Source organism: Cynara cardunculus (assembly GCF_001531365.2).
Source record: "Cynara cardunculus var. scolymus isolate 2C chromosome LG 3, CcrdV1, whole genome shotgun sequence".
NCBI classification, from domain to species: domain Eukaryota; kingdom Viridiplantae; phylum Streptophyta; class Magnoliopsida; order Asterales; family Asteraceae; genus Cynara; species Cynara cardunculus.
In genome coordinates, this window is record NC_037530.1 from 39,490,523 (window position 1) to 39,518,168 (window position 27,646).

Consider the following 27,646-nt stretch of genomic DNA (forward strand, 5'->3'; position numbering starts at 1 on the left):
AGGTGTTAACGAAAGATGACTTTTTTCTCAACAATTGAAGAATTCTTACGTGGGATGCATAAGTTTGAAAAGGAAATACGTGCCCATGTTACTGACCAAATTATACAGCAACTGACATCTGCTGAGCAAAATAGAAGGCATCCAACAAAGGGCTAAAAAAACCCATCATCACTAAACCCGACCGACAGTTAGAAAATCGTAGTAGTAGTAGTAGTATCAGAGTTAAAGACGGCATGATACATCTACAAGAACGAGAATGAGAATGAGAAGATCAAGGACGAGCTCGTTTGTTGCTGCAGGAAGGGCATTTGTACTGCTTGATGTGTTCGGCTCTGGCTGGAGTGATCTTCACGCACTTACCGTGAAACCATTTCTCACAAATATCGCAGCATATCCAGAACTCGTCTGATGCGTAATTCTCCCCGCACGCCCCACACAAGGTTTCGCCATGCTCGTCGTCATCTTCATCCTCCAATCCATCTTCATCGTCTTTCAGTGATGGTTGTTGGGGTGGTGGTGGTGGTGGTTGCTGCTTCGGATACTTGCCCTGAGATTCTGGTTCTCGCTGCTCGGTGAACCAAGAAAATAAAGAAAATTACGAGTTGCAGTGACGGATCGCGACATGCAACACTTTAAATTAAGAGCATCTCCAATTGAGGTTCTTATAAGAATCCAACTTTTTTCACTCCTGTAATTTGTATACTTGCCAAAAAGCTCCGTTGTGGATGATCTAAAGGAACGCACAATTTGGTCTTTTTAATTGGAGATTTTTCCAAAAAGGTGGGACCCATAAGCAAAGAAACAAGTTCTGTGAGAGCTTGAAAGTTAAAACTGCACAAGCAAAAGGAGGGAGAGGGGGGTTGCCGGGAGTTTTTTCACAAGGCTTAGACAGCCAAAAAGCTCCATTTTAGATGTTCTAAGAACAAGCACAATGGTTCGACTCTTTGATTGGAGATTTTTCCAAAAAAGTGGGACCCACAAGCAAAAAAAAAACTTTTCGAGAGCTTGAAGCCGCACAAGGAGGGGGCCCTGGGAGGAGGGGGGGTTGCTGGGAGCTTCTTCACAAGTGTAGGCGACCAAAAAGCTCCATTGTTGTGGATGGTCTAAGGACACGCACAACGGTTGGACTTTTTTATCAGAGATTTTTTCAAAAACGTGAGACGCACAAGCAAAAAAACAAGTTTTTTGAGAGCTTGTAACTGCACAAGCAGGGGGGGGGGGGGGTTGTCTAGAGTTCTTTCACAAGCTTAGGTGGCCAAAAAAGCTCCATTGTAGATCAGCCTTGGACCTAAATTGCATAGGGCCACAGTAAAGAAAACTTCTAACAATGAACTTGGGGCACCAAGCCTTCTCCATTTTGCAATGGTGGGGGATTAACATATTCGTATGCAATTATGCCTTGTAATTAAGATGTTCTTCTCATGTCAACCTGTGATCTTTTGGTCACAATTAGAGATGGCCAAAAACAGGTCTCGGTGCGACATTTTTCTTTTTTAACAGGTCCCAACCAAAAACACACGGCCCGTTCTTCATATACAGACCCCGGTCCCTAGAACCGGTCCCAGCCCCAGGTCAGTCCCAAATTTTGTTCCCAAAAATCAATTTTAAACATATAAGATCTTGTTTGAAGATTTTCTTCTTTTTTTTGTATAATATCTTATTGAAATACACTTTAAAATCTCTAATTGGGTCCTTCAAGTACACTTTAAATCTTTTTTTTAATTTTTTTTTCACTCAAAAATGTTATAAATGTTTCTATAATTACGATTTCTGAAATTTAGTATCGGAAAACTTAAAAAAACTTAACAACTTCAATAAGAACTATAAAAACTTAAAATAACACTTGAAGTTTTTGGTAGAACACTTGAAAATCTTGTAGAAATCTTGAAAAACAATACATAATTTATAAAAAACTCAATATTTTTTAAAATCGGTCTTATGTATAACCGGTCCCGGTCTTGTAACCAGTCTCGGGTCAGGCCTTGAATTTTCATAAATAACATAACCGGCCTTTAACAGGCCCATTTTGGCCATCTCTAGTCGTAATAAAGTAACCTTACCCCATAATTCTCAGGCTCACTTGTTTTATAGGACAACTAGAGAATTTATAGTATTAAGCACAAAGAAAAAGTTGTGCATTGAAATCCCTTTACCACTTTCGAGTTCGACTTGGATTTGGTGCTACTATGATTAGAGACTGCGGTCTTTTCCTTCTGGGCTTTCTTTGCAGTACCGCTTACAACCTCAAAAATCGTTGGGAGATCATTTATCATGTTGAATAGTCTCTTCCTGCATCATCGAGGAAAAAAACGAATTTCAATATACATGGTATACGGCACTTTCAGCAAAGATAGAAAAAAATGATACAACTTTTAACGTATTACAAGAACAAAACATGAGATAAACATCAGAAATGGCCTTTTCTCCACTTGATTCCTACCAGAAGACCTACACTAAGGGGCCGTTTACTAAATGCTTAATGGGTAAGCGCTTACCGATATCACTTACCTTACCAATTGAGCATGACAAGCATCAAGAATCTTACCCGGTAAGAGGCATAATAAGGATCAAGAGTCTTACCCGGTAAGTGAGGAAAACGACTCTTAACCGGTAAGCGCTTACAGGGTAAAAAATATTCTATGAAAGCAAGAGATGGAAAGTACTCCGAAGGTGTCGACCACACGCCCTAGCATAGCCTTTCCCGCAGGTTCGGTCGCCCTAAGCCAACCAGAACGGCAAAGAAGAGTTCTCTTCGACTAACATACTTACCAACAATCCATTTTGATGGTTGACAATGTTACATGATATGGTAAGTAAGGGTAATTTCTCTTGCTAGTAAGCACTTAGCCGGTAAACATTAGGTGAATGGCCCCTAAAACCATTGTGCATGAAGTAGCGGACAGGATAGTAAAGACACGGCTTCAAGGATTAAGAACAGAAGGTGATTATGTTGTCAACACGTAAGTTCTTTGATATTGTAACACAAACACAGTAGAAGAATTTAACAAAGCATGTATGAAGTTCCTCTCTTGTTAGACTCTATTGAAAGATGAAAAGAAAGGAATCTGGGGAATGAAGGAAGAAATAGCCCCATTGTTACCATGTTTATATTGTATACATATATTTAGACAAGTCGATAAACAGTTAATAAACACAAAGAACTCCCAGACACCTGATAAAATGCATGTGAAAATGAAGTGGGTACATTAAACAGAAATGGAACAATGTCCCAGATGTGCTAGCTGTTCTACGCTGATAACGAATTCCATTAGCAATTGCAAGACAGAGTGTACACATCACAAGATAAATATATATACTTCAAAATTGTTGTGGGTACCGGTCCCACAACCATCAGAGGTAATTGCGGTGGCAGGGTGGGTGGGGCCAGATTTAAACTCGAGACCTTGTTGTGGAAGCTTCACCCCCTTTCCGCTGGGAGAATTCAGTAGGATTAAGCTTCCAAATTGTTACTAACTAGAATACTAGACCGACCATGATTAATGTGAAACCTAAGCACGAGAAGCCATCAAGCCATGCCCCAAGGGAATATCAACTTTAACAATAAACATACACACATGCATCTGGGACTACTGGTTCTTGTGCTGATTAGTCATATTTGGTGAATATCAATTAACGGAATGTAATGCACAATGAAACTCTGTTACATCTTACTCATAAACTTTTAATTTATGGGTCTATCTTCCTTGGACAGTGCCACTTCTGACTAGAATTTTCCTTACTGTCAACGAACCTAGCAAGTATATGCAACATCCTATTTGAACCGAAGTATATTTCTCTCCATTCCATAATTCTATTTATGGATGTCAAACCTAGTATTTGTCAACTTCTAAGACAATATGACATAATCTAACCATTTGTTTCTTAAATTGAAGTGCTTCTTGTGTGGTTAAATGGATATCGCAGTAACGACTTTAAGTAAGATCAAACAATTTGTATCAAGTTTTGAAGTTATCATCATTAATGTTGCAATTTCCAAGCTACAAATCGTAGGGTAGTTATCACTATTGCCAATCAAATCAGCCCAACATACCTACACCCATGTTGAAATACGTACTCTGAAAGGGCACCCCATACTTATTGCATAAAAATGGAACTTTTAGATAATGTCCAATATTATGTGAAAATAGTAACTTAAAAAGACAAGTAAAGTAGACGGTCTGAAATTTTGATCATAAACGGAGATGTTAAGCCCCCTTTTGCCTTAGAATATAATCAATGTTAAAAACATTTACCTATCAGCCTTATCAAACCCAAATCTCGCACCAAAATAGAATGCAACAGAAAGCAACCAAGCATCACTATGGACAGCAACCAAAGATAACCAGTCCTTTTCTTGCATCCCATCTCTAGCAAAGTTAATGCCCAGTGCTGGTTCTGGGAGTTCTGGGGGCACCTCTTCAGCAGGCAAATTGACCTCCCATTGCTCACTAGGAAACCCATACAAACACAAATTCTCCTTTTCTGTACAGACAAAGTGCACAATATTCACATGAAAAAGACAAGTCAATAATAAAAATAGTAAGGCATCATGGATAAGATTGAGAAACCAATGTTAGTCTCTTTCTAGAAATAATTCTCATTAAATTTACCCATATGCATGCATCTGTTCAACAGCATAATGCTTAAAAAGAGTTCTTAAACATGGTTAAATGTCAACCATGAGCACTTCATAGGCTAAGTTGTTGTTTATTACCATACTGAGCAGCAGGATCAACTTGACATCAAGTACTAATATCAGAGAGAGATGAAGATGAACCAACTTTCTTTCTTGAACAGTGGTGAGTGAAATTTATTTAGGGCTTGTCTGTTCATACTTCCTAAGAATTCTAAATTCGTCCTTTACACATGTGAACATTCAATTGACAATCATCACCATATTAATACAATACTATGTTAAGACTAGATGCTGTGTGCATGCTCCCTGCTCCAAGGGTTGCAACTGAGGCATATTACCAGTTCTTTGTGTTGCATGCATGGAAGTAGCGTAAAAGAATAAATGGTAGCTGCACGATAATTCTTCGGAGGACACTTCCTTTGAGAAAAATATACAAATCAAATTTCTCCGATCATATAATTTCAGTTCTAAATATTTTGCAATAACACTAATTATTGCATCAAACTTTAAAGCAAGTAACATTTGTAACAGAATACATATTAATTATGCATTTAGGAAGTTGTAGATATGAAATCAAAAGGTGTAAACTGGATACACTTTTCTTGGACGGTAGGATTATGATAGTTGAAAAGGAAGCTTAAACAAATGTAAAAATGTCTATCCAATGTGGCCATTACATGAGAAAACAAATACAGAGGAACGAGAAAAACATGTCATCCAGCTACACAAATAAAGTGACAACTGAATATAGTGCCATATGCACATGTATTTCCAGCGAAAAGCATGTCATCATAAAAGGCATGCTTGCAGAATCAAGGACATCATTCCCAAGCACCTTATTAAGACAAATGTCAGTGGCAATGCTATACACACAGGATAGGGTTCAAAGGAATGTCAATACAGTACTAAAATATTTGCTGTAACACACGTAAACAATCCCTCGTTTCCGTTGGACAGTGAAATAAGATGTAAAAAGAAGAGAAGGCCTTGACTTTTTCAGGATACATAGTATATTGTCCAACTTGCAATTAGTATTGATATAAATTAAGACATAAACGCATACAAAGTCAAAAGAACACATGACGTGGAGACATGTTGTTCGGTGTGTAGTTTATTCACTCATCACACAAAAACACCATAATGTGATTCTTGGAAGCAAAAGGCTTGTAGCCACCAAATTTTCATGCAGAGAACTAAACGAGTTCAAACCGTAAGTAGCTTAAACATTAACTTCAACAGAAATTCTGATTTATGCATGCCTTGCATATACACATGTAAGGTACAAATATTATCTGAGATGAGGAGAAAATTACTTCAGTGGTCATGATGGCTACTTATGAGAATACTGTTAACATAACTTTGTGGCGTGCTAGCCACTAAGTGATGCAAAGCTTTCGACAAACTGTATTTTCTAATGCATAATATGATTTCTTAAAAAGACGGACCAAAAGAAACTAGATGCTTTTCAAGAGAGAATTGCAACCACTCAAAGCAGTCAATGTAGATTAGGGTCCAATCGCATTTCCAATTAAAGTAACATAGTGATAATTACACCCCCCGTTAAGGATAATACAGAAAGACTCAAAACTTAGGAAGTAATCCATATCTGCTAACGTATATAAGGAAGTATCTGGCAGTTAGGTTAGGTTAGGTACAGCATATTAGGCTAGCAATCTCGATTTAGAAATTTTCAGGAATCCAGAAGTGACCTAGAAGAAGAAAATCATATAGCTCTATAGAACTGCGTCATTAATCCATTGACCAAACTTCCTTTACATAATATTAGCAAATATAAACCACAGAATCACAAATTGAGCAAATACGTATATAATACCCATAATTAACTACGTATAATGTTCCTCCGTTTAAGAACAAGTATTTTCCACGAAGGTTCGACATCATTTACAGTTATAAATAACGATGTTGTAGTAGACACTACACAGTGCAAAATATAACCATATATGGATAAGATACCCCGTTTTGCGGATGCAGCAATGATGCTTTTTAGTATAATTAACACTCTATAATTCTATTTTTTTCCCAATTTTAGCTTAGTGCATGAAATCGACATGCAGAAAAAAGGATTAATTAAAGCAAAGAGAGTCGCAAGGAAAAAGATACAGAACCCTAACCAGGATCACACTGCTGATAAAATTCTTCAACCTCTGCAACAATTAGTACAGAATTTGAGATCATCGCAAGTAAAAACCAGTAAGAAACAAGAAGAAGAAAATAAAAAGTGAAAGCGGAAGAAAAAGACAAAATATAATCTCACCGGAGGTAAGAGCTTTGATCATGCCGGCACGACGACCTTTGAAATCCCTAAAAACCTCTTCAACTGTGCGAGGATTATACTGCGTTGCTCCACCGTCCATCTTTTGTGCTTCAAAAAAACCCGAAGATTGCTGAAAAAATGGAAATGTAGAAATCGAGGAGATGATTCTTCGGTGAAAGTAGTAGCGAATTACAGAGAAAAGCAGTAGCAGAGTAGCAGTTTAAACGAGCTACGACTTCCCCTTTGGTAGTAGTTTCATTCAGAGAATGAAAAGCAACATGTACGAAGGGGAGAGAGAAAGAGAGAGATGAAGGAAGGAAGGAAGGAAGGGCGGATTTGAATCTAATGATAAAAGAGGGGTTTAACTATATTTGATTTATGGGTGATGAGTCCGAGAAAACAAAATCCCCAATTTTGGAACTTCTCCCTCCTTTTAATTGGTGCCCTAATTTTAGACCAACCTCTAAACCCCTAACATATATATATATATATATATATATATATATAGTGTTTGTTTCAAATATTTTGTTTCAAATATAAACCATCACATTTATATAATCAATGCAACCCAATAAATTGAGATATTTATGAAAATGATAAGAGTTTATTTATTATTATTTAAATATTTATGTAAGATGAATATAGTTCATTAATTATGATCAATACTTTATATTATGAAACAATCAAAACTTCTAAAAAATTACATATTAATCAAATGAAATAGACCGTTGAGATTAGATTATATTGGTTGCACAAATGTCAAATGTTGTATAATAACCAACCTTCTCTCTCTCTCTCTCTCTCTCTCTCTCTCTCTCTCTCTCTCTCTCTCTATATATATATACACACACATAGATCATAGAGGTGAGTTATTATACAACATTTTACATTTGTACAACTAATACAATTCAATTTCAATCGTCCATTTAATTTGATGAATATGTGATTTCATAAAAGTTTTGATTGTTTTCTAATATAAAGTACTAATCATAATTAATAAATTTTAATCATCTTTCATAAATATTCAAATCATAATAAATGAACTTTCATTATTTCCATAAATATCTCAATTGATTGGGTTGCGTTGGTTATACAAATATGATGGGTCGAGATTAATTGTATTGGTTGTACAAATGTAAATTGTTATATAATAACTCACCTTTATATATATGACTTTTTAAATGCAATTCATCATATTTGTACAACTAATACAACATAATCAATTGAGATATTTATGAAAATAATTAAAGTTCATTTATTATGATTTGAATATTTATAGAACATTACTAGAATTTTTATGGTTTAATATTTATGGAAGTACCTTAGATTTTTTTTCTTCTTAAAGTTGTTTACGTTGTCTTGACAATATATTTTGTGTGCACATTTTATTTGCATGTTTATGTTACGGAGAGATAAGAGAGAGAAAGAGATATGTATGGAATTTTCTAAAATCAATGGTTTATGATGGATTACACAAATCTTACAAAATTTTAAGTTTTGAAATGATTAAGCCCCTTAATTATATTATACCACAAGAGTAATCGTGCAATGCATCGAGATACATTTTAATTTCAATGTTTGATTTTATTTTTTGTCACTATCGATGTTATAATACAGTTTTATATGGTATTGAGAAAGCAATAATATTATTTTTTTAATTTAAAGATATCATAAAACTTAAAAAAAAAATATCGTATCAAATTAACTATTTAAAAGTTATCTTTTTTTTGTGTAATTCTTTTAATTCAAATTTTTTATTATAACTTAATTTAGATTTGACAAAGAAATAACTTATTTTTGGTTTAATAATATAACTTTTTATAAAGATTATACTTAAATATATTATTAGAATGATTATCCTAATTATATTTTAGATTTTTTTATATCTAAAATAAAATGTTTATCTTGTTACGATTATGGGTATTTATTGTTAATTACACAAATTCAAACATGGAGTTTTAATAAATTATAGTTATGTACAATTTACTTGTAAACTTCAATTTTTAATAATATGCATACATAAAAAAATGATTTTTAAAATTTTTTGTTAATATTTTATAATATAGTATGGATTATAAAATATTTAGATTTTAATGAATATAATTGTTAAAACATTATGAACAAATCAATAATATATACACCTTACAATTTTATTGGTGGAAAATATATTAAAATATTATAATATTATTCTAATTATATAATAATTAACGTCAAAAATAGAGAAAATGAAAAAATCGAATATAACTTTTCTACAAATTTTGATTCTAGGCCAAATTGCATGAAAAAATAACACACTTTAACTTGATTCCTACTTTAGATAACGTACTTTCAAAACTTCATTTTTGGTACCTAAAATGTAAAGTTTTAAATATTTAAGTACTCAGATAACCGGTTAAAGCATTAACTGATTACCATGCTGATGTGAAGAGTGATGTGGTATCCAGCTAACTCAGTATTATTTGCTGAAGCATTAGCCGGATACCACATCAACATGGTAACCAATTAATGCTTCAACCGGTTACCAGATAATTAAATGTTTAAAACTTAACATCTTAAGTACCAAAATGAAAGTTTTAAAAGTACGTTACCTAAAATATGAATCTTATAGTACAAAAGGTAAAAAAACACCTACCAAGTTAAAAAAATATCCCTGAATAATTTCATATCTTTAACACAGAAAGAAAGAAAAAGGTTGCAAATTAAAACATACCTAAATAAATTTTATCCCAACTCACAAACTTCAAACCTATTGGTACAAAACAACATTAAAAAATGGCATAAAAAAACTACTCTCTAAAACTTCTGAATCCCCAAAGGTCAATAAAGGGTAGGGATTCCCTTTTAGAAGATGATGGATTGATTTCACTTAATGACTGCTGGATTCTTCAAACCAAAAACCATTCCAGACAATCCTGTGAATATGCTAAAAATCTTGTGAATAGACAAAGGTAGAGGACCTGTGAATATGCTAACAGTCTTGTGAATAGACAAAGGCAGAGGACCTGTGAATATGCTAAAATTCTCTTCCCTTGTAAGGCATTTCCTGTCACCACAAATATCAAATATCAAGAAGAGCTTCACTCAAAGTGCTATGAATAAAATGAGAAAGCGAACGGAAGGGGGTGATTTTGTCTTCCTTGAAGATTTACTCGTCAAACCAAAAAGAGCGGTATCTATATTATGAATATATCCTAGCCTCCCTGGAGGTCAAGGGTTCAAGCTTTACTGGAGGTAGAGGAATGTATGTGAGCATTTACCGTGTATAAATATTATAGAACTCGTCAACTATTTGGATTATTGGCCCAACAGTATCCGAGTTACCGCGCTTATATACTCATCAATGGTATCCGGGTTACCAGTAGCTCGATCAAGGGTTCAACCCTCACCGGTACATAAATGCGAGTGAGTATTAGGGTCTGGACGTCTGGTTCAAGGAAAACCACAAAAATTGAAAAACTGAAGAACACCTTGTTAACCATTCATCTGGACTATATACACATATGCATACAAGTAATTTATAAGCAAACAGCTTCAATTACTTGTATTCCCATGTGTATATCGTATAGATGAATTGTTACCAGGGTGTTCATCAATTTTTCATTTTTTGGGGGTTTTTCCCCTGAACCTCCCTCTGTGTGTGTGTGTGTGTGTGTGTGTATATATATATATATATATTCAGGTACCTTGTACCATACCTCTTGTAATAATTGGGGTCTTTAAATCCCGTTTAGGGTGCCCTTGGTACACGGACAGACGGGCGAGAGTAAGGTAGGCGGATGAAAGATTGTGAAAGGTTTTAAGGTTTCAATTTGACACAGGTGGTGCAAATTTTTGCTCCAACTAATTTGGTGGATAAAAAAATGCATTTTAGTCCCACTCAAGTCCTGTCCTGTCCCGGTCCAGTATCGCGCAAAACGTAGGACAATAATTTTTTGTACCGTCCCATCCCGCATACCAAACGCACCCTTATAAAACCACACTTGCATCATACAAAAGGCCTCTCCATGTGAGCCACGCTATTTATTTGGTAACGTGATCCGAAAAAGAAGGCGAGGTCGAAAAGTCCTCGTGCATTTCAAGAACTCACTTTGAACTCGAGACAGTATGAAGAGAATAGAAGAGGAAAGCTCAACTTTCTTACCGGAGGATAAGTGGGCATGTACACCATCTGCCGAGGTTGACCAAGAAGCATTTGCTGTCCATACTGAGTGAATCATAGTCTCAAATTAATTTCCACAAGAGAAACTCAATGGGTTTTGAAACGAATGACTTGAGAACCAAATGGCATACCTGTGGGGCGTTCGAGTGGAAATAGGCTTGCTGTGATTGAAATGACGTTGTCTGGGGACCATACATAGCTGGCTGGTGTGGGGAAAATGAGGTTCCCATCTGCAAAAACAATTTAAATTGAAGATCAAGAATAAACCTCCTAATTCAAAATTCATTTTCCAAGTTTATATTACATCCATGGTTTTCAAAATCGTTTCGAGTCAAGACGGCCCAAAACCGCACCTGAGGCGGCCTCTTGGACCCTGGACGAGGCGTACGCCTCAAATGATCTGCTTTGGTAAAGGTTTTTTGGCTTTTTTACAAGTTTTATGGCAGTAGTAGTACTTCTTTTTATAGTATAAGCGTCTTTTTTTATTTTGGAGAATAAAGTCAAAACCCAATGGCACCAATGTGTACTTTTAATATTTTAAAATCCAAAAAGCTAGTACTTCTTCCTCTCAATCAAAAAGTGTGGTTTGACCCTTCCTCTTCCTCCAAGCAACCGCCTTTTCCACACCCTCTCAGCCTATCTCACGGTTTCACTCTTTTCCTCTGTCAAGAACCAACGCCCTTAGTAATTTAGTACTACATATACATATTTTGGTGTACATATATTTCTGTCTCGGGGCTTACGCCTCGCCTTGTTGAGGGAAAACGCCTCGGGGCCCGATTCCACCCTTCAAAACCTTGATTACGTCACAAAAAGAAGGAATCATGTGGCATTAGAAGACTACACCTGTTCCAAATAGGTTTCAGCCATATTCTCCGGAAAAATTTGCTAATTTTGTGAAGCATTATAAAATGCTTTTCTACTAGAAATATATTTCTTTGATAACAAAATTGACCTCGGGAAGCATGAATCTAGATTATACTTCCATCTGGCCTCCTTTTTACATTCAACCTTTTCCAACTAGACTGTTTGTTGATTTTCCATCAAGTCTTGTATGGATAAAGTTGTTCGTGTAGATTAATTTGTCCATACAGATGGAGCGGGTTTTTTCATAGATGGATGGAGAGGGTCTTTTAATTGGAACGGGCAGGTTTGGAAAAAAGCTTGTCTTTTAGCATAAAACTCCCCCTAAAAGCTGACCGAATAAGCTGTGAGTCCCAATAAGCTCATTAAGCTACTAACAAATAGGCCCTAATTTTACCTAAAACGACAATCATTTTCTACAATATAGTTTAAACCAGTAATGAATTATCAAATATCACACAACAAGGTTCTCTGAATACTTGCTAAGCAGCAATTGCTCTAGTTTCATCACTAGGTGTTTTTATTACCAAACCAAACGAGCCCAGTATATCCCACCCGAAGGTGGGCCGGGGAGGTTGGGATGTACGCAGACCTGACCTCTATCCTAAAGAGTAAAAGGGTTGTTTCCATCAAGACCCGTGGCTTGTGAAAAGATGTTCTAATTATGAAAGGCATGTCATCTAGCCCCCATCCCTAGGTGGTTTGTATTATCTAAAGGCCATGTAGAAGGCTCCCCACGCTTTATCTATATCAAGTCTCATGGATGGGGCATTTACTTCGTTTAGTGATCCATTGCCCCTCACCCCCTCCAGTACAGAATCTTCAATCTGGGGGAAGAACATGAAATTTATATGACAATCATGAACTCACAAGGGATTCAATACAAAAATATCCCTCAAGTCCCATTTATACAGTTGTGACTTTATCCTTGTTAGTGCTGTCTATAATGATAGATGAATCAAAAAAATTCAATTGGACTAAACTACCTTATCAAATTCACATTTTACCTGATCCTCAAGTTTCTAGCCCTAAACTCATAATGGCGAGAAATATATTATTTTAAATTAAATAATTTTCTATTGAATGGGACATTCTGCATCTTCATTTCACTTGTTGAGAAATAGCCTACATTGCCGCATATCTTCATATTTTTATTCTAATATAAACTTTACTTATGAGGTTCGAGGACTCGAGGATCCTCACCCGTGCCCCTGGGCTAGCACATTCTTATTTGTTGTGCTTTTGGATAAATTTGTACCCGAGGTATCCAAGGGAATGTCCTCCGGCGTATGTTATTCGATGACGACATTGTGTTGGTAACAAAATCGAATGTAGAGAAAAAGGAGAGATTGGAGCAATGGATGGAGGTATTGAAGACACAAGGCTTGTGCATTAGCCACTCTAAGACCTAATACCTATAGTGCAATTTCAGCAATAAGCGAATTAACGAGTAAAAAGTCAACTTTTAGGAGGCAAAAAAACCCAAAAGCACAGAGTTTCAAATATTTAGGCCTCATGATTCAAATAAGAGGTCGAGAATAACATAACACATCGCACAAAGACAAGATGGTTACAGTGCAGGGTTGCCACGGAAGTGTTGTGTGACAAGGTCCCATTGAAACCAAGGGGGAGTTTGGTTTGCATATTGGAATTTGGTGGAATTGGAATCCATCAAAGGAATTTGAACTTGAAGTAATTGAAATGGAATTTGAAAGAATTTAAGGGTAAATTGTGCAGGATAGCCATCAAACCAGCTATATTGCATGGGTCTAAGTGTTCGATAATAAGCAAGTCCCTTAAAACTCAAAAGGAAGTTGAAAGTTGTATAAATGAGAATGTTCAGATGTAATTGTGGTCGAACCATGTTGGACAGAATATCAATCGAGCTTTTTCTGGCAAAGTTGGGAGTTGGGCCTATCAAGGATAAATTGAGATAAGGAGACCGATGGTTCGAACACATTCGAGTACATCCCACCACCAACCCTATTCCCGAATGGGATATATTGGATTGGTTTGGTTTCTATGCAGAAAATCGAACAAAAGGAGGCTGATTCCAACAGCTCCAGTTATACAGAAACAATCCCTACTTCTCTGAACCGAATAATATTACCATTTAACATCATTCAAAATGCTCTAAGACACAGAATATAGGCAAATTTTTTAAAGCATCAAGAATAACTTACTCCAATGCCAACAGGCACGCCTTGCATATGTGAGACTGGAGCTACATTAGTTGGGTAGTAAAAGGAACCATCCGATACCGGAGATGCAGGCCTTAAAGGTGTCTGCAAAGGAACAAAGCTCTTCGCATTTGGGTTGAGTCTGAATTCCTGAAAACATCAAAACGAACAAAATGGTTAAGCAACTGCAACAATTTATGACAACAAAACATCATTTCCATCATCATTTTCCCACTATTTCTAGTAGAACTTGCAGCATCCGCAAGAGTAATACTACAAGTATTAGTTTTCCATGTTTTCAGGCCCATTCCTGACATTTTATAGGCCCTAGGCAAATGTAAAATCAGGGTCCTTGATAAGTATCAAAAAAATTCAATAAATGTTTTTCTTTAATAAACAAATTGAATACAAGAAATTCTAATGACTCATTGAGGAAAGAAATCTTATTTTTCTTTATTATAGATAAAAGAGTACTTAAACCTACGTACTTCTTATTAAAGTAATTAACAACCAAGAGTTTAAAAACTATGGTTGATATATTTTCATAATAAGAAATATGTGTAATTTTGATACAAAAAGAGAACTTGTGTGGAGGAAGCAATCTTGAGAGTCAATGAGAGATCAATAATAGAGAAGATTATCAAGGTTTTCTAGACAAGTAGACAAATGAGAATAATAAGAATGTGCAAGAAAAGATGATCCACTGAGATCCAATAAGAGTAAATTATGAATGAGACATAATTTGTAAGCTCAATGAATGGTTGTTTGAGCACTTAAATAGAATCTTGCGGTGTGTAGTGGAATCTCAATGGAAGATGTATAAGTCAAACAATTGATGAAAACATTTTAATTTCCTTTTCCTTCTTTTTGTGTTCAACTAAAATAAGATGTTATGATTAAAAGTTTATGGAACATGCCATATATATGAGACGTTAATAAATACATTTAGTAGGAAAAAATTTATGGATTAATCACAAAACCATGAAACATGTCATAACTCATAAAAACAATAGATTTGATCATTAAACAATAGTACAATATATTCTATAAAAGCAAAAGTAGATAACAATAATCAACAAAACCAATTAAAACAACATAACCAAATAGCAATAGTCAATAGAAGCAGAAATAGATGAAAATATCCAACAAAAATATAAAGCAATAGCAAGCACATGAGCTTAACGTTGAATTGTTGAAGCACGAAAACAATCAAGCATACAGAGATAGCAATAGCCAATAGCATTGGACCTTGGTAGGAGATAAAAAAATTAGAGGCGCAATAAATAATAGCATATAACTAATGACGAATTATTTATTTTTTATTTTCTTCACCAATGTAATTAGTTGATATATTTTTAGACCCCTATTATCTACTAAATTCTTTTTACCTCTTATTATATGCTACAATTTTTTGGGTTTCTTTAATTTATTAATATTTTAAGACTAATTCTTTGTATTGAAGAAAAAAAATTGGGCCCTGATATTTTTTATGCTTGGGCATGCAACCGTGCCACCCTCCCCCAGGGACGGCCGTGCATGTTTTCAAGTGGGAGGGGGATTAGTGAAACATCTCAGGCTAACTGCACCAGAAATATTGTCCGCTTTGTCCATACCTAGACTCATGGTTTTAAAACGTGTCTGATAGAGGTATCCAATTCCTCATAAGGCAACCTTTATTCCCCTCCCCAACCGACGTGGGATCTTACAATCCACCCCTCCCCCCCCCCCCCCCCGCGAGAAGCCCAGCATCCTCGCAGGCACACCAGTCCAGGACCTGGCTCTGATACCATTGTAACACCCTGAATCCCATAGCAATTGGCTGGTCCAATAACTTCATATTAAACTTAACGCCATGATGGAAGTCATTGGTAGCCCACAACTTGAGGCTTATAAGGAGCTAATAAATCCCATTTCCTATCCATGTGGAACAAGTTGTTACAATTAGTAATATCGCGTGTACAACAATATGAGAGCAAATATTTAAATTTAACCTTTGCAATGGGATTCAATGTTGATTTTTCAGAACTAAGAGAGCCCATTGACGAGCTAGGGGATAGTCCAGGAGCACTAGCAGTCGGGGCAGCATTTCCACATTCCGAAGTAGATGATGAACTACCAGGTTGTGCACGAGAGATTGCAGGTTGTGTAGCCTCGTGTATCTTGAGAGTGGTTGCACCCTCTGATGCTTCACTAGAACCCGTCGTTTCCGGAGCCTTAGACAAGACATTAGATGGAGCATATGCAGTCGCGTCTGCTGAGAGTCCTTTCTCGGAGCTTTCTTTCTTAAGCCTCAATGACGACTCTATATATGTACATGATTAAATGAATAGGGTGATTTGCATGAAAAGAAACATAGAAGTCCAAAAGTAAAGGTTATATTAAAAAAACCACCATAAACAAACGCACTTAATACATATGACACTTAGTGTGCGTTTGGTACACTGGATAGGACAGGACAGGACAGGGATCAGTGTTCCATGTTTGGCAGGACCACAGGACTTCTATGAGAAACAGGCAAAAACAGAGTGGAACAAAGTGAAACAAGCGTGTTCCACCCCACCTCATGGAACAAGGTGGAACAGACCTATATCTTACCAATATAACCTCAAAATAAAACCTAATTCTTATCTAAAAATTCTGCATCTCTCTTTACATTTTATCCATCCGTCAGATGTTATATATTGTATTTTATGTTCTTTAAATTTCCACTTTACTGTCCTCAAAATATTGTTTCTATACGGTTTCTATATTTTGATTATTTACGTAATTGATAATAAAAAAAATAACATAGAAAAGGTATAAAATAAAAATTGGAAACTATATAAATTTTATTTTGGAGTCATTTTAAGCTTAATGAAAACTTTCTAATGATATATTTTGTTATAAAAACATTTATTTATTATAATTTAATAAATTACATAAATTAATCAAAATGTAATAACAACTCATTCGGGGTAAATTGATCATTTTATCTGTTATATCCTATCCAATTTTGTCTTACCAAACACTGGACAGTTGTTCTGTTCTGTCCATCCTATCTGGACACCAAACGCACCCTTAAGAGAGAGACCAATTATGTATCACGATACATAGCACCATTCAAACTTAGAAGTACAAAATTCATATCAATACAATGACAAACATCCAATTCCACATGTAGAAGCAACCATACGATTAGCAAATGCAAGCTAGGATGCACATACAAATACAAGAACAAAGACAACAACCCTGGATCAGCCAAAAAACAGCCTATTTATCTACTTCAGTTTTTTCAGATCAAGAAGAGAAGAGCGTTCAGATATACATTAGGCATCCTCTCCGGCTCGTGGATGATGGCATTATTGCTACCCATTACCGCACCTAAGATATAACATATGGACTCTTCTTTTTGGGACAGGCAGAATAATAATGGATAAACCTTAACAAACCCAAGTAGAAACTAGAGATGGCCAAAAACCGGTCCCAGTCGGCCCAAATCGGTCCCCGTCCTTGATTTCCTTTTCGTAACCGATCCCGACCAAAAAACCATGTCCCGGTCTTCTTTAACCATAACGGTCCTTAGAACCGGGCCCGGGACAGGCCCAAATCGGTTCAATTTCTTTTTCCAAAACATAATTTTGAACATATATAAAATCTTGTTTGATGATTTTCTTTTGTTTGAATAATATCTTTTTGAAATACACTTTAAAATTCATTCAAATACACTTCAGATATTTTTTTAAAAATCTTAAAAAATGTTGTGCATGTTTCTATAATTACGATTTTTGGAATTTAGTATTCAAACACTTTTAAGAACTTGAAAAACTTCCAAAAGAACTTGGATAACCTAAAATAAACTTGAAGTTTTTGGTAAAAAAGAAAAACTTGAAGATCATGTAGAAATCTTGAAAAACTTGATATATAATTTATAAGAACTTACTTTTTTAAACAAATTTGGGCCTATGTATAACCGCGACCCGGACCGGGGCCGGGCCTCGAATTTTCGTAAAAACCATAACCAGTCGAGCCGATCCCGGTCCCAAACGGTCTGGGGCCGGACCCATTTTGGCCATCTCTAGTAGAAACAATAGCTATCTTACCATCTGAATTCACAAATGACAGAATTTCGGAATGTATTGTTAGTTCCGCCTTTCTAATTAATAAAAGAAGAATAAAGACACTAACCCTCTGATTCTGAAGCCTGGTTTTGCTCAAATAACTGCATTTGTCAAACAGAAGTGTAATAGTTAGAAACGATCTACAAGAAACAGGAGCTAAACGGTATATTGGTATATAGAGTTCCATTGAAAAACTTGGTATGCGGTCAGTAGTGAAGAAGCTTAATATACCATGTGCTTCCCAGTATCCTCCTGACTTCCAGCCTTTTTGTCTTGAATCCTGAGATAACCCATGAGAAACATAAAGAAGTTTGTAAGTAACAATGGTATAAAGTCGTGTTGAGGATAATGGATAAAATCAATCTAAATAGTTTGAAGTGCATGAAATGACGCAATTCAATATATCGACAAGAACCTGTTCTCGCTGTCCAAATAACCAGATGGATAGAAGTCCGTGCTTGAACTCGTTTGAGAAGCGTGACCCTCAACCTGCATGACGTGGAACATCGACAGAGCTTGAAACATTGATACGAGGTAATGCGGCAACCAAACCAAATCAAACGAGCCCAGTATATCCCACCATGAAGTGGGGTCGCCCTGCCCCCGGGGGGAAGATATACATGGGTCTGAACTATACCCCAAAATATAGAGCGGTTCTTTCCGTCAAAACCCGGTTTATGGAAGTGTGTGAAATAGAGAGGCATATAAGAAATTTTTTTGAAAAATAAGTTAACTTGATAACATACAAAATAAAGCAGGTACAAGCAAAACATAAACAAGGTAAGGCAACTACATACCCTTAGGGGCTGTTTGGTTGGTTTCTCATTAAGTCTTGTATGGATAAAGTTTTGTGTAGATTAATCTGTTTGTATAGATTGGGAAGGTTTTTGTTTGGGAGGGATTTTTCATAGATAGGAGAGTGTTTTTTAATTGGGAGGGGCAGGTTTTGAAAAAACTTGCATAAAGCTCTGATGTAGAACAAGCAGCCCTGGAATTTGAAGAAAGAAATGAAAGGACAAGAAAACCATAAGCTCAAGTCCAAGTTTTTTATGTTTTAGTTTTAGTTTCCTTTATTGAGCCAGTTTCCTGTTTCCTATTTTATTTCAAGGATAATTCCCTAGTTTTTTTAGTCCTTTTAGGATTCTTGCTAAGTTTGGGTAGGACTCTAGTCTATAAATAGGGATCATCGTCTTTGTTTATGGACAGAATTTATTGATTACAATTTATAAACATTGATGGATTCCAAGGTATTTTCTTCAATAACACGTTAGTGTGATTAACTCGTTTCCGTGCTGCGTCAAGTGGTATCAGAGCCTACCACGCCTCGTTCGATGGTCAACGAAGCCGTAAGAAACGACCCTGATGAAGCTAGTCGCAGGGAAGCAGCACTATGGGCGCCAATCAAACAACAACAACAGTCTCTGGGGCGTCTAGAAGCAGCAATACAACAACTGCTAGCACGACAGCCCCAACCTGTTGTGGTACAACAACCTAGGGCAGAAAAATTTGAAGACCAAACTGACCTAGACGAAGAGGATTCTGATGATTAAGCCAACAACCATAGAGGAATGCACCAGCAACATGACAACCACCAACTTGAATACAAAATACAAGCCGACATACCAATGTTCTACGGAGACCTGCAAATTGAAGAGTTCTTGGACTGGTTGCCGGAGGTCGAAAGGTTCTTTGAGGTAAACGGTGGGAAGAACTGATGTAGAACAAGCAGCCTTGGAATTTGAAGAAAGAATCGAAAGGACAAGAAACCATAAGCTCAAGTCCAAGTTTCCTATGTTTTAGTTTTAGTTTCCTTTATTGAGTCAGTTTCCTGTTTCTGATTGTATTTTAAGGATAATTCCCCAGTTTTTTAATCCTTTTAGGATTCTTAGATAAGTTTGGGTAGGACTCTAGTCTATAAATAGGGATCATCGTCTTTGTTTATGGACAAAATTTATTGATTACAATTTATAAACATTGGTGGATTCCAAGGTATTTTCTTCAAAAACATGTTAGTGTGATTAACTCGTTTCCGTGCTGCGCCAAGCTCCCCCTAGAAGCTTACTAAATAAGCCAGTTTCTATATTATTAAGCCACTAACAGTCATGTGTAGCTGACCGAATAAACTGTGAGTCCCATTAAGCTGCTAACAACAGGCCCTTAATCCAACTCATTAACCCTATCTCCCACTCTCTACCTCTCCAGCTTGCTTCATCCGTTCATGCTAGCATACGAAATGAGGCAATGCAGCGATTGGGAGATGTATGCATATATCAAATGATGGAAGAAAAAGCTATTTCTCCGACCCCCACCAGAAAGAAGAAACCAAAAAAAGCAAAACTCATAACCCAGAAAGGACAAACACCAGATCATAATTTGACCAAATAAAGACCTCCATAACATAAAATCAACAGATCTAATCCCACAAATCATCTCCATCATCATAGCATGGACAAGAAAATCTTCATAGGACAAGAATAAGAAGTTGAAGAAATACCCATGACAAAAAGCTTGATGGTAATTGAGATCCACCACTTTTCAAGTCAGTCGATGTGTTCATGACTGAATCAGAGACATTTCCAAAGGTTTCAATATTTTCTGTATCCCAAATGTCCTCATTTTCATCATAACCACTATCATCAACACCGCGAAGAACAGATGAATATTTAGTTTCTTCATCGAGATCAAAGCTATTATGGAAGTGTATGCCTCTTTCCTGATCAAGAGAAGGTAGAGCTGTAAGAACTTAAAGAGTGATTATACATGACTACAAATACGGAAATCAAGAAGTAAAACATTTACTTCAGCTAAATGAAGATCTTGGGTATCCTCGCCCTCAATTTCTTTTGCTATTCTTAAAGCCTCCTTTTCTAACTCTCTCATCTGAGGACCTCTATCAAGCTTTGTGGTGTAGAGTTCCTCATTAAATGTACTTTTTACTCCAAATAATGCTGCATTCGTTTCAAATTGATCCCAGCCCCTACATAATTGACAATTAGGTTGGTAAGTAAAAGAGATTATATATTTTAGGGAAAAAAGATCTAGACAACAACTTTCTGCCATAATAACTGGTGCTTTGCATATATATACATATATATATACATATATATAGGGGTTGGGGAGGTTCAGGGGAAAACCCTCATAAAATTGAAAAACTAAGGAACACCCTAATAACAGTTCATTTGTACATTATGCACACAAGTAATTGAAGATGTTTCCTGGTTTCTATGAACATGTGCATGTTATGCCCATGTGCATACCGGAAAAATTACTTACAAATTACTAGTATCCACATGTGCATACTGTAAAGATGAACGGCTAGTGGGGTGTTCCTCAGTTTTTCATTTTCTTTGCGGTTTTCCCCTGAACCTGACCCTATATATATATCCCTTCAAACCCCTTTGTAAGTTCCCCCCTAGTTGGGTTCTTTACATAATTTATCCCATACCTGTCTACATCAAGATTGTCCATTAAACTAAATGTCGTTCGATGTTTTATGATACTAGCGCCCAGTTTAAGTTTGAAATTTGAAGCTGATATTTTCACTTTTAAACAAAGAAGAGGATTTTATAGTGCACCAGGAAGGCACACATAGTACATAGACACAAGGTCAGGTAAGCAAACAGAAAAAACATACAAGACCACTAATCAAGCGAAAGATGAATACTTACATGTGCAGAGTGAAAAATATGTATAAGACCAATGATAAAAGTACTAAGATATGCAGATTGCTTTCGATATGTGAACGATACACTCTAAGAGAAGAACATGTCATAGATGTTCCTATGTACCAACCAGTAACTTCTCATACAAAAAAATCCTATACCAATTATAGTTTAAACAGAATTAACACATAAATGACATTTTGTGGGCCCCTTGTATTTTCTCCTCCCTCCTACAAATGTAGCTAGTTTAACCAAGAGCGTGGATGCTAGATAGAGTCTGCTACGAATCATATGTCATTACAGGTAAAGTTACAGAAAAATAATGAAGCTACTGGTTTCTAGATATAAGAAACCCATCCCATACAATACAAAAACAGGCCACTCAGCTTTATAATTCTCCAGCTGTTTATAGAAAATGTCAGAAGATTCACATTGCTCGTATTCATGTCAAGAATAGAAAATGTGAAGTGTTTCTTCTTAACATGCTATAATGGGACAGAAGACACACATGAGCAGCACCATATGATATTAAAACATAGTGCTTCAATTAACATAACACTGAGCCATACTTCCGCCGCCACTTTCAAGCAGCAGAAGTAATTGAAGGATTTCATAGCGAAAACATGATTCACTTATTATTATTTTCATCAGGGTCTGGCTGAAATATAACCAGTAACAAAGCCTACTCAAATAAAGAAGCGTAATGTAACGAATAGGATGTTAGTAGGTCAGGGCATCTCAAGGTGATTCCACACGGAGCAAGAAGCATAAAATGAGGCAGGGAACCTCGGGCATAAGCTGGCTAACAGAAATAAAATGATCTAGAACTTAGGTACATGTAAATCAGGACAGCTACTTTGCCTTAAGGACTACAATTTCTAAACATTATATGGGCACCAACTAAATCTCACTAGGTCTAGAAATCATCCTACACGATCAGATATATCACTGTGACCATATATAGCAGCAATAAGAGGTAAAGAACTTAGAACCTATTCCAATGACGATCAAATGTATTGTCCAGCTCAGGACATTCTATATTATCATCATCAGGGATCCAAGGTTCCAATTCTCTTTCCAACTCAACATGCCGAGAACGAGAAATCAAGGAGTCTATCATAATGTCTTGTGGTTTTTCGTGCTGAAGCTCATTTGTCAACCAATCCCTGGTTACAGGTACACTCTGCCCATATGAATCACAAAATAAAAACATATCAGTTCATATAAGCAAAATGGCAACTGTATTCCTAAAAGCTACAGAATTTCAACTATTATTCTTGATTAAATATCCCTACAAATAATGTTGTTTAAGGCATCTCCACAAGTTGGATATTCTTGATTAACATGACACAAGATGATCAACCACAGAATTGATATAAATAAAACAAAAAAAAGTACGGAACTACAAAAGATAGAAACAAACAAACCTTTGCCACAATTTGCACAAGGTCATTCGCGGGTATGATTAAAGTTTTAGAAGGAGCCTTGTTAGCAGAATCTGAAATGTTTTTCTGTACTTGAGAAGAACTAGACTTTGTCATGCAGGCCATCTTCAAGATTATTCCTGAAAAAGGGCAACCAAGTATGTTGTAAGAAAGGCATATGATCAAATACACAAACAATTCCAATTGCAAAGGCTCAAATGTATCATGCATATTCACAATTTAAATGTTTTAGAAGATACCAAAATCATCCTCCGCATTTGTGGCATGAAATATTCCAGAGAAGACAGATCCATCTGTCACCTGGACTTCCACCTGATGTCCAATAAGACATGTTGTTAAATAAACAAGTCGCTGACGTGATGGGCTATCAACTCCCCCTTTGTTTCCAGTTGGTAAACCTGAGCAAACACAAGTTAGAATAATGAGCATGAAAGTTGTAACTTGTAAGGCAATTGGGTCCAGTAAAGTCTACCAGTTGTGGTCATTTTGTTAAAGTTCGACTTTTCTGACTGAGATTTATTATCGACTCTAATACCCATTTCTTTTTCACCTCTCCTGCGGCTGAATCCATTCGCAGAGGACCTCGGTGGTGCAACTTGTTGCAGATTCATTCTTGATCAAATTTCCAATCCACCAAAAACTGGATACTGTAAAAATAAACCATTTAAGTAACTGACAAAATACAAAATGGGTGTTTTTTCATGTTTGTGCATTGTAAAGCATTGAAACATTAATTTCCATTTTGAGAGTATGAGGTAAAGCAAAAATGGTCTCCACCTTGCACTAATAATATCAAAACAAAATGGCTTCATAAACATGAGGAGCACCCATCTAACCGAAATATCGAATATCGGTCCTGACCGATATTTTGTATTTTGACCGCAATAACAGCATAGCTTAAGCATCTAATAACCAAAAACCATTTTGTCTTGATCTCTTGGACGATAGTACCATACCACAAAGTAGTTTGATCAATTTATTTTGGAAAGGAGAAATAATGCTCATGTTCATTAAAGATATCAGAGTAAATTACGTTTTTTGTCCCTCTGGTTTGTTATATATTTCAGATTTTGTCCTTGTGGTTTTGAGATTGTGCTTTTAGTCCTTATGGTTTGCAATTCATTTCAATTTTCTTCCCTGAGGTTAAATAGTACTTTTAAGTATGAGGGACTATAATAGAAATGAATTGTAAACCATATGGACGAAAAAAGCAATAAAATTTTTAATCATGATGACGAAAACAGAAATGAATTATAAACTATGACGGTGAAAACTGTAATTTCAAAACCACAAGGACAAAAATAGAATTTTCAACAAACCACAGGGACTAAAAACGTAATTTACTCAAGATATCACGTCAATTCTTGCAAAACACTAGAGAATGATTAAGATTCCTGAATGATTCTACGAAAACAAACCACATAATATAATTGCATCAGTTTCTATGGTGGTAAAAGAATTCAAATGCTAATCAAATAAGTGATATTTTATCAACTCAATTTTTGGGATGTTATAGTACTCACATCCAATGTGAAATGGGACATCAAAAACTTCCACACGTAAATTCTTGGCAGCCTTGAGAAACTTAAACAAAAACCCAAACGAAATCCCAAAATCATTACCCCATTAGATGTACGAGTCCAACCTGCTACACCTTTAAGTGGCCAGCGTTCTTGTACCATTAACAATTCCCAAAGCCTAAAGCAACTGAACGGCCCATCGGGATGTGAGAAGCTGGACTCGTGCTTCTATTGAGGATAAGTATTATTGGAATCTATTTTGAATTTCTTTGTAGGTAAGTTCCGAAGTTGTGACATCCTGTCCCACATTGGTCATTTGAATTATAAGTCACTGGTCTTCCGTCTTTGGTAGTTGTACTAATAACTTCCCGGTTACCACCAATACCATAATTTTAGTTGGTTTGAAAGTTATCAGGCGAAGTCGCTACTGGGGACTAGGGTATTACACATTGCCTACAGCATAAGTGAACAAACACTATAAGATTGCTTTCCAAACGTTTTGCCATTCATAGTGTTGGCACCTATGTCAAAGATGCATCTATTTAGCCTCGACAAAAATGACTTCAAAAAAATATAACTAAAGTGTAAAATAACTAACTGAGTTACTCGAAACCGCCAATTATGCAAAATGGCCTATTGTAAAAACCCTAGCAATATCCATTTTTGTCTTCTTTTTAGGTTTTTCATTCTTAACCAAATGGATTAAAGTTCTCTCTGTGGAAAACTAGTGAACGCAAGAGCTGTTCTTTTTCAATGTTTTTATAATTCATTTGGTTTGTTTAACATATGGCCGCATGTGTAGTCGTGACACGCTTTCATAATATGTAACTTACTGTATATTAAGCAAGAACCACTTATGGGGTGCCATAAGCATGTAACTGTGGCACCCATGACATAACACCACCTATGTAAGCATAGTTAGTCCATAACATCTCCTTAATTTCTCCCATATGAGTTGGTTATTACGATATATTTATCTTCAAAGTCCCTAGTTTATGAGATTAGTTTAGTCAGTGGGTGGGTGGCCCAACACCTCATCTTACCTCAGCAGTTGATCTGCAGATCGTGTAGCAAATATTTGTTGTTAACTTGACATTTTTTTAAATATTTGTTTGGTAGCGTTTGGTATACTGGACTGAACTGGACCGGACAAGACCAGACTAGTTGTATGTCTTATAGCACAACTAGGACCGGACAAGTTGTGTCTAAATGTTGTTTGAATGATTTTATGTGGTGGTTAGTGGTGGTGGTGGTGATTGTAGAGGAGGTGTAGGTAGAGGCGGTGGTAGTCAGGGACTGGCGGTGGTAGTCAGGGACTGGCGGTGGTTGTGGAGGACTAGAAGATGGAGGGCGGTGATGGTGTTGGCGGCCAAGATTGTAGTGATGGTGTTGGAGGTGGCCACCGGTGGTGGTGGTGACGGCGATGGGCAGTGGTGGCCGATGGTCAACCGGTTGCGGTGGAGGTGGAGGGGTAGTAGTGGAGGACGTGGAGATGGTGGACAATGGTGGTTGTAATTAGTTCAAAGTTTGGCATGGAATAACTAAAGATCTTGTTGATTCAAGCTTTACAAACTTGTTTTCTACTGATTCACTTGTGCAATTTGATTTCATTCAGATTAGTTGCTTCTACTATTTAGTTTATTTTTGTATGTCCTGTTACGCAACACTCAGTTTAACAGTTTCATTCTGTGTAGATTACTTCACCATAGATTCAATGGTTTCTTCAGGTCTCCTAGCTGCAGTGTTTCATATTTCATTTTGCTCCATTTTTGGGGGTGGGTGTTGTATGCTTCATATACAATACAATTCAATGTTCTTGGTACTTGGTTGTAGTTTGAATATCTTTAATGTATTGTGGTGGTTATTTCATTTGAACTGTGATAACCTAGTGCTCAGTTGTATTATATTGATAGCTTCTATATCTTCGGTTCTTGACATAGTTAATCATTCTATAAAAACCCCAAATAAAACAATTACCAGATTCCCAATTATTACAAACAAATAAAAATATATAAATTTTAGTAGAGTCTTGGAACATTATCACTGCATTGAAATGTATTCCAAAGCACAAAACCTAGCAAATTTACAAAGTTTAAAGGCATACACAATCCAGAATCAAGTTGCATGTAACTATTAAACACAAATTCACAAAGTTTATAGGCATACACATAATCCAGAATCAAAAACCCTATCCCTAGTAATGTAATTCATTGTATGATGCGGCATAAAGAAGGCGACGAGATAGAACTTACCGGAAAGATCTGTTAAGGGCGATTAAAGGGGTTGATCGAAAGAAGAAAAGCTTGTGGAAAAACTATATATATTTAAGATGTTGGGAAGAGAAGGCGAAGATCGTGGCGCATCTATGGAGCTATGGCCACCGAACTGTTTACTCTTGTAATCAACGGTTGTTTTGAAGAAAGTTAATGGAGTTTTGAAACAGAAAGAATGGAAGGTGAGAGAGCCCAAAACCACCAGTGAATAGCGAAAGGGTATTTTGGGTTTGGGTGATGTTCTTCCTCTTGATTTTTACGATCAGGGGCTAGGTTAGGTTTTTGTTGACAATCGATAATGGTGCAAGGTGCTGTAAACGTTAAAAAGGGGCAAAATTTTGGGGCCGACTTCAACTTGAGACCAATGCCATGGTGTTTCGTCGAAGGTGTGTTTGGTATATGAGACAGACATAACAAGATATGACATAATTTTTTCATGTTTTATGTAAACATGAGATCGGATACGAACTTGTTATATCACGTTTGACACGACATTAAGAAAAAGGTTTTTGTTTGACCAAAATAGGTGGAGCAG

At 36.2% G+C, this 27,646-nt stretch overlaps 2 protein-coding genes across 5 annotated transcripts; both read right to left on the minus strand.

Annotated features, from left to right (window-relative positions):
- On the minus strand, positions 1–7,221 carry LOC112508827 (PHD finger protein ALFIN-LIKE 4-like). 2 transcript variants are annotated; one of them, XM_025113618.1, is made up of 6 exons: positions 7,105–7,217; positions 6,912–7,019; positions 6,769–6,801; positions 4,254–4,482; positions 2,154–2,289; positions 1–565 (listed from the first exon to the last, which is right to left on the minus strand). In XM_025113618.1, exons 2-6 carry the CDS (start codon positions 7,009–7,011, stop codon positions 272–274), a joined length of 792 nt encoding a protein of 263 aa, XP_024969386.1. In that variant the 5' UTR covers positions 7,012–7,019; positions 7,105–7,217; the 3' UTR covers positions 1–271. The 2 variants fall into 2 exon arrangements, with proteins under 2 accessions (XP_024969386.1, XP_024969387.1); XM_025113619.1 differs by lacking the exon at positions 6,769–6,801 and having other exon boundaries at positions 6,912–7,221.
- Positions 7,222–9,548: 2,327 nt separating this feature from the next.
- Positions 9,549–27,370, minus strand: LOC112508792 (polyadenylate-binding protein-interacting protein 3-like). Of its 3 annotated transcripts, XM_025113549.1 has the most exons (16): positions 27,091–27,370; positions 23,791–23,965; positions 23,558–23,716; positions 23,301–23,437; positions 22,866–23,056; positions 21,011–21,188; positions 20,706–20,924; positions 18,627–18,700; positions 18,443–18,491; positions 18,279–18,312; positions 16,106–16,416; positions 14,118–14,264; positions 11,202–11,300; positions 11,053–11,115; positions 9,914–9,954; positions 9,549–9,823 (listed from the first exon to the last, which is right to left on the minus strand). In XM_025113549.1, the coding sequence occupies exons 2-15, from the start codon at positions 23,927–23,929 to the stop codon at positions 9,925–9,927; spliced, it is 1,830 nt and encodes a 609-aa protein (XP_024969317.1). In that variant the 5' UTR covers positions 23,930–23,965; positions 27,091–27,370; the 3' UTR covers positions 9,549–9,823; positions 9,914–9,924. The 3 variants fall into 3 exon arrangements, with proteins under 3 accessions (XP_024969317.1, XP_024969318.1, XP_024969315.1); XM_025113550.1 differs by having other exon boundaries at positions 9,549–9,954; positions 23,869–23,965; XM_025113547.1 differs by having other exon boundaries at positions 9,549–9,954.
- Positions 27,371–27,646: the final 276 nt, after the last annotated feature.

Coding starts and splice junctions, on each gene's coding strand:
- LOC112508827 (XM_025113618.1), bottom strand. CDS start 7,011: ATGGACGGTGGAGCAACGCAGTATAATCCTCGCACAGTTGAAGAGGTT. Junction 6,802..6,911: donor GATCAAAGCTCTTACCTCCG/GTGAGATTATAT, acceptor TAATTGTTGCAG/AGGTTGAAGAATTTTATCAG. Junction 4,483..6,768: donor TTATCAGCAGTGTGATCCTG/GTTAGGGTTCTG, acceptor TTGTCTGTACAG/AAAAGGAGAATTTGTGTTTG.
- LOC112508792 (XM_025113549.1), bottom strand. CDS start 23,929: ATGAATCTGCAACAAGTTGCACCACCGAGGTCCTCTGCGAATGGATTC. Junction 20,925..21,010: donor AAGATCTTCATTTAGCTGAA/GTAAATGTTTTA, acceptor TCTCTTGATCAG/GAAAGAGGCATACACTTCCA. Junction 14,265..16,105: donor CATTGAATCCCATTGCAAAG/GTTAAATTTAAA, acceptor TGATGTTTTCAG/GAATTCAGACTCAACCCAAA.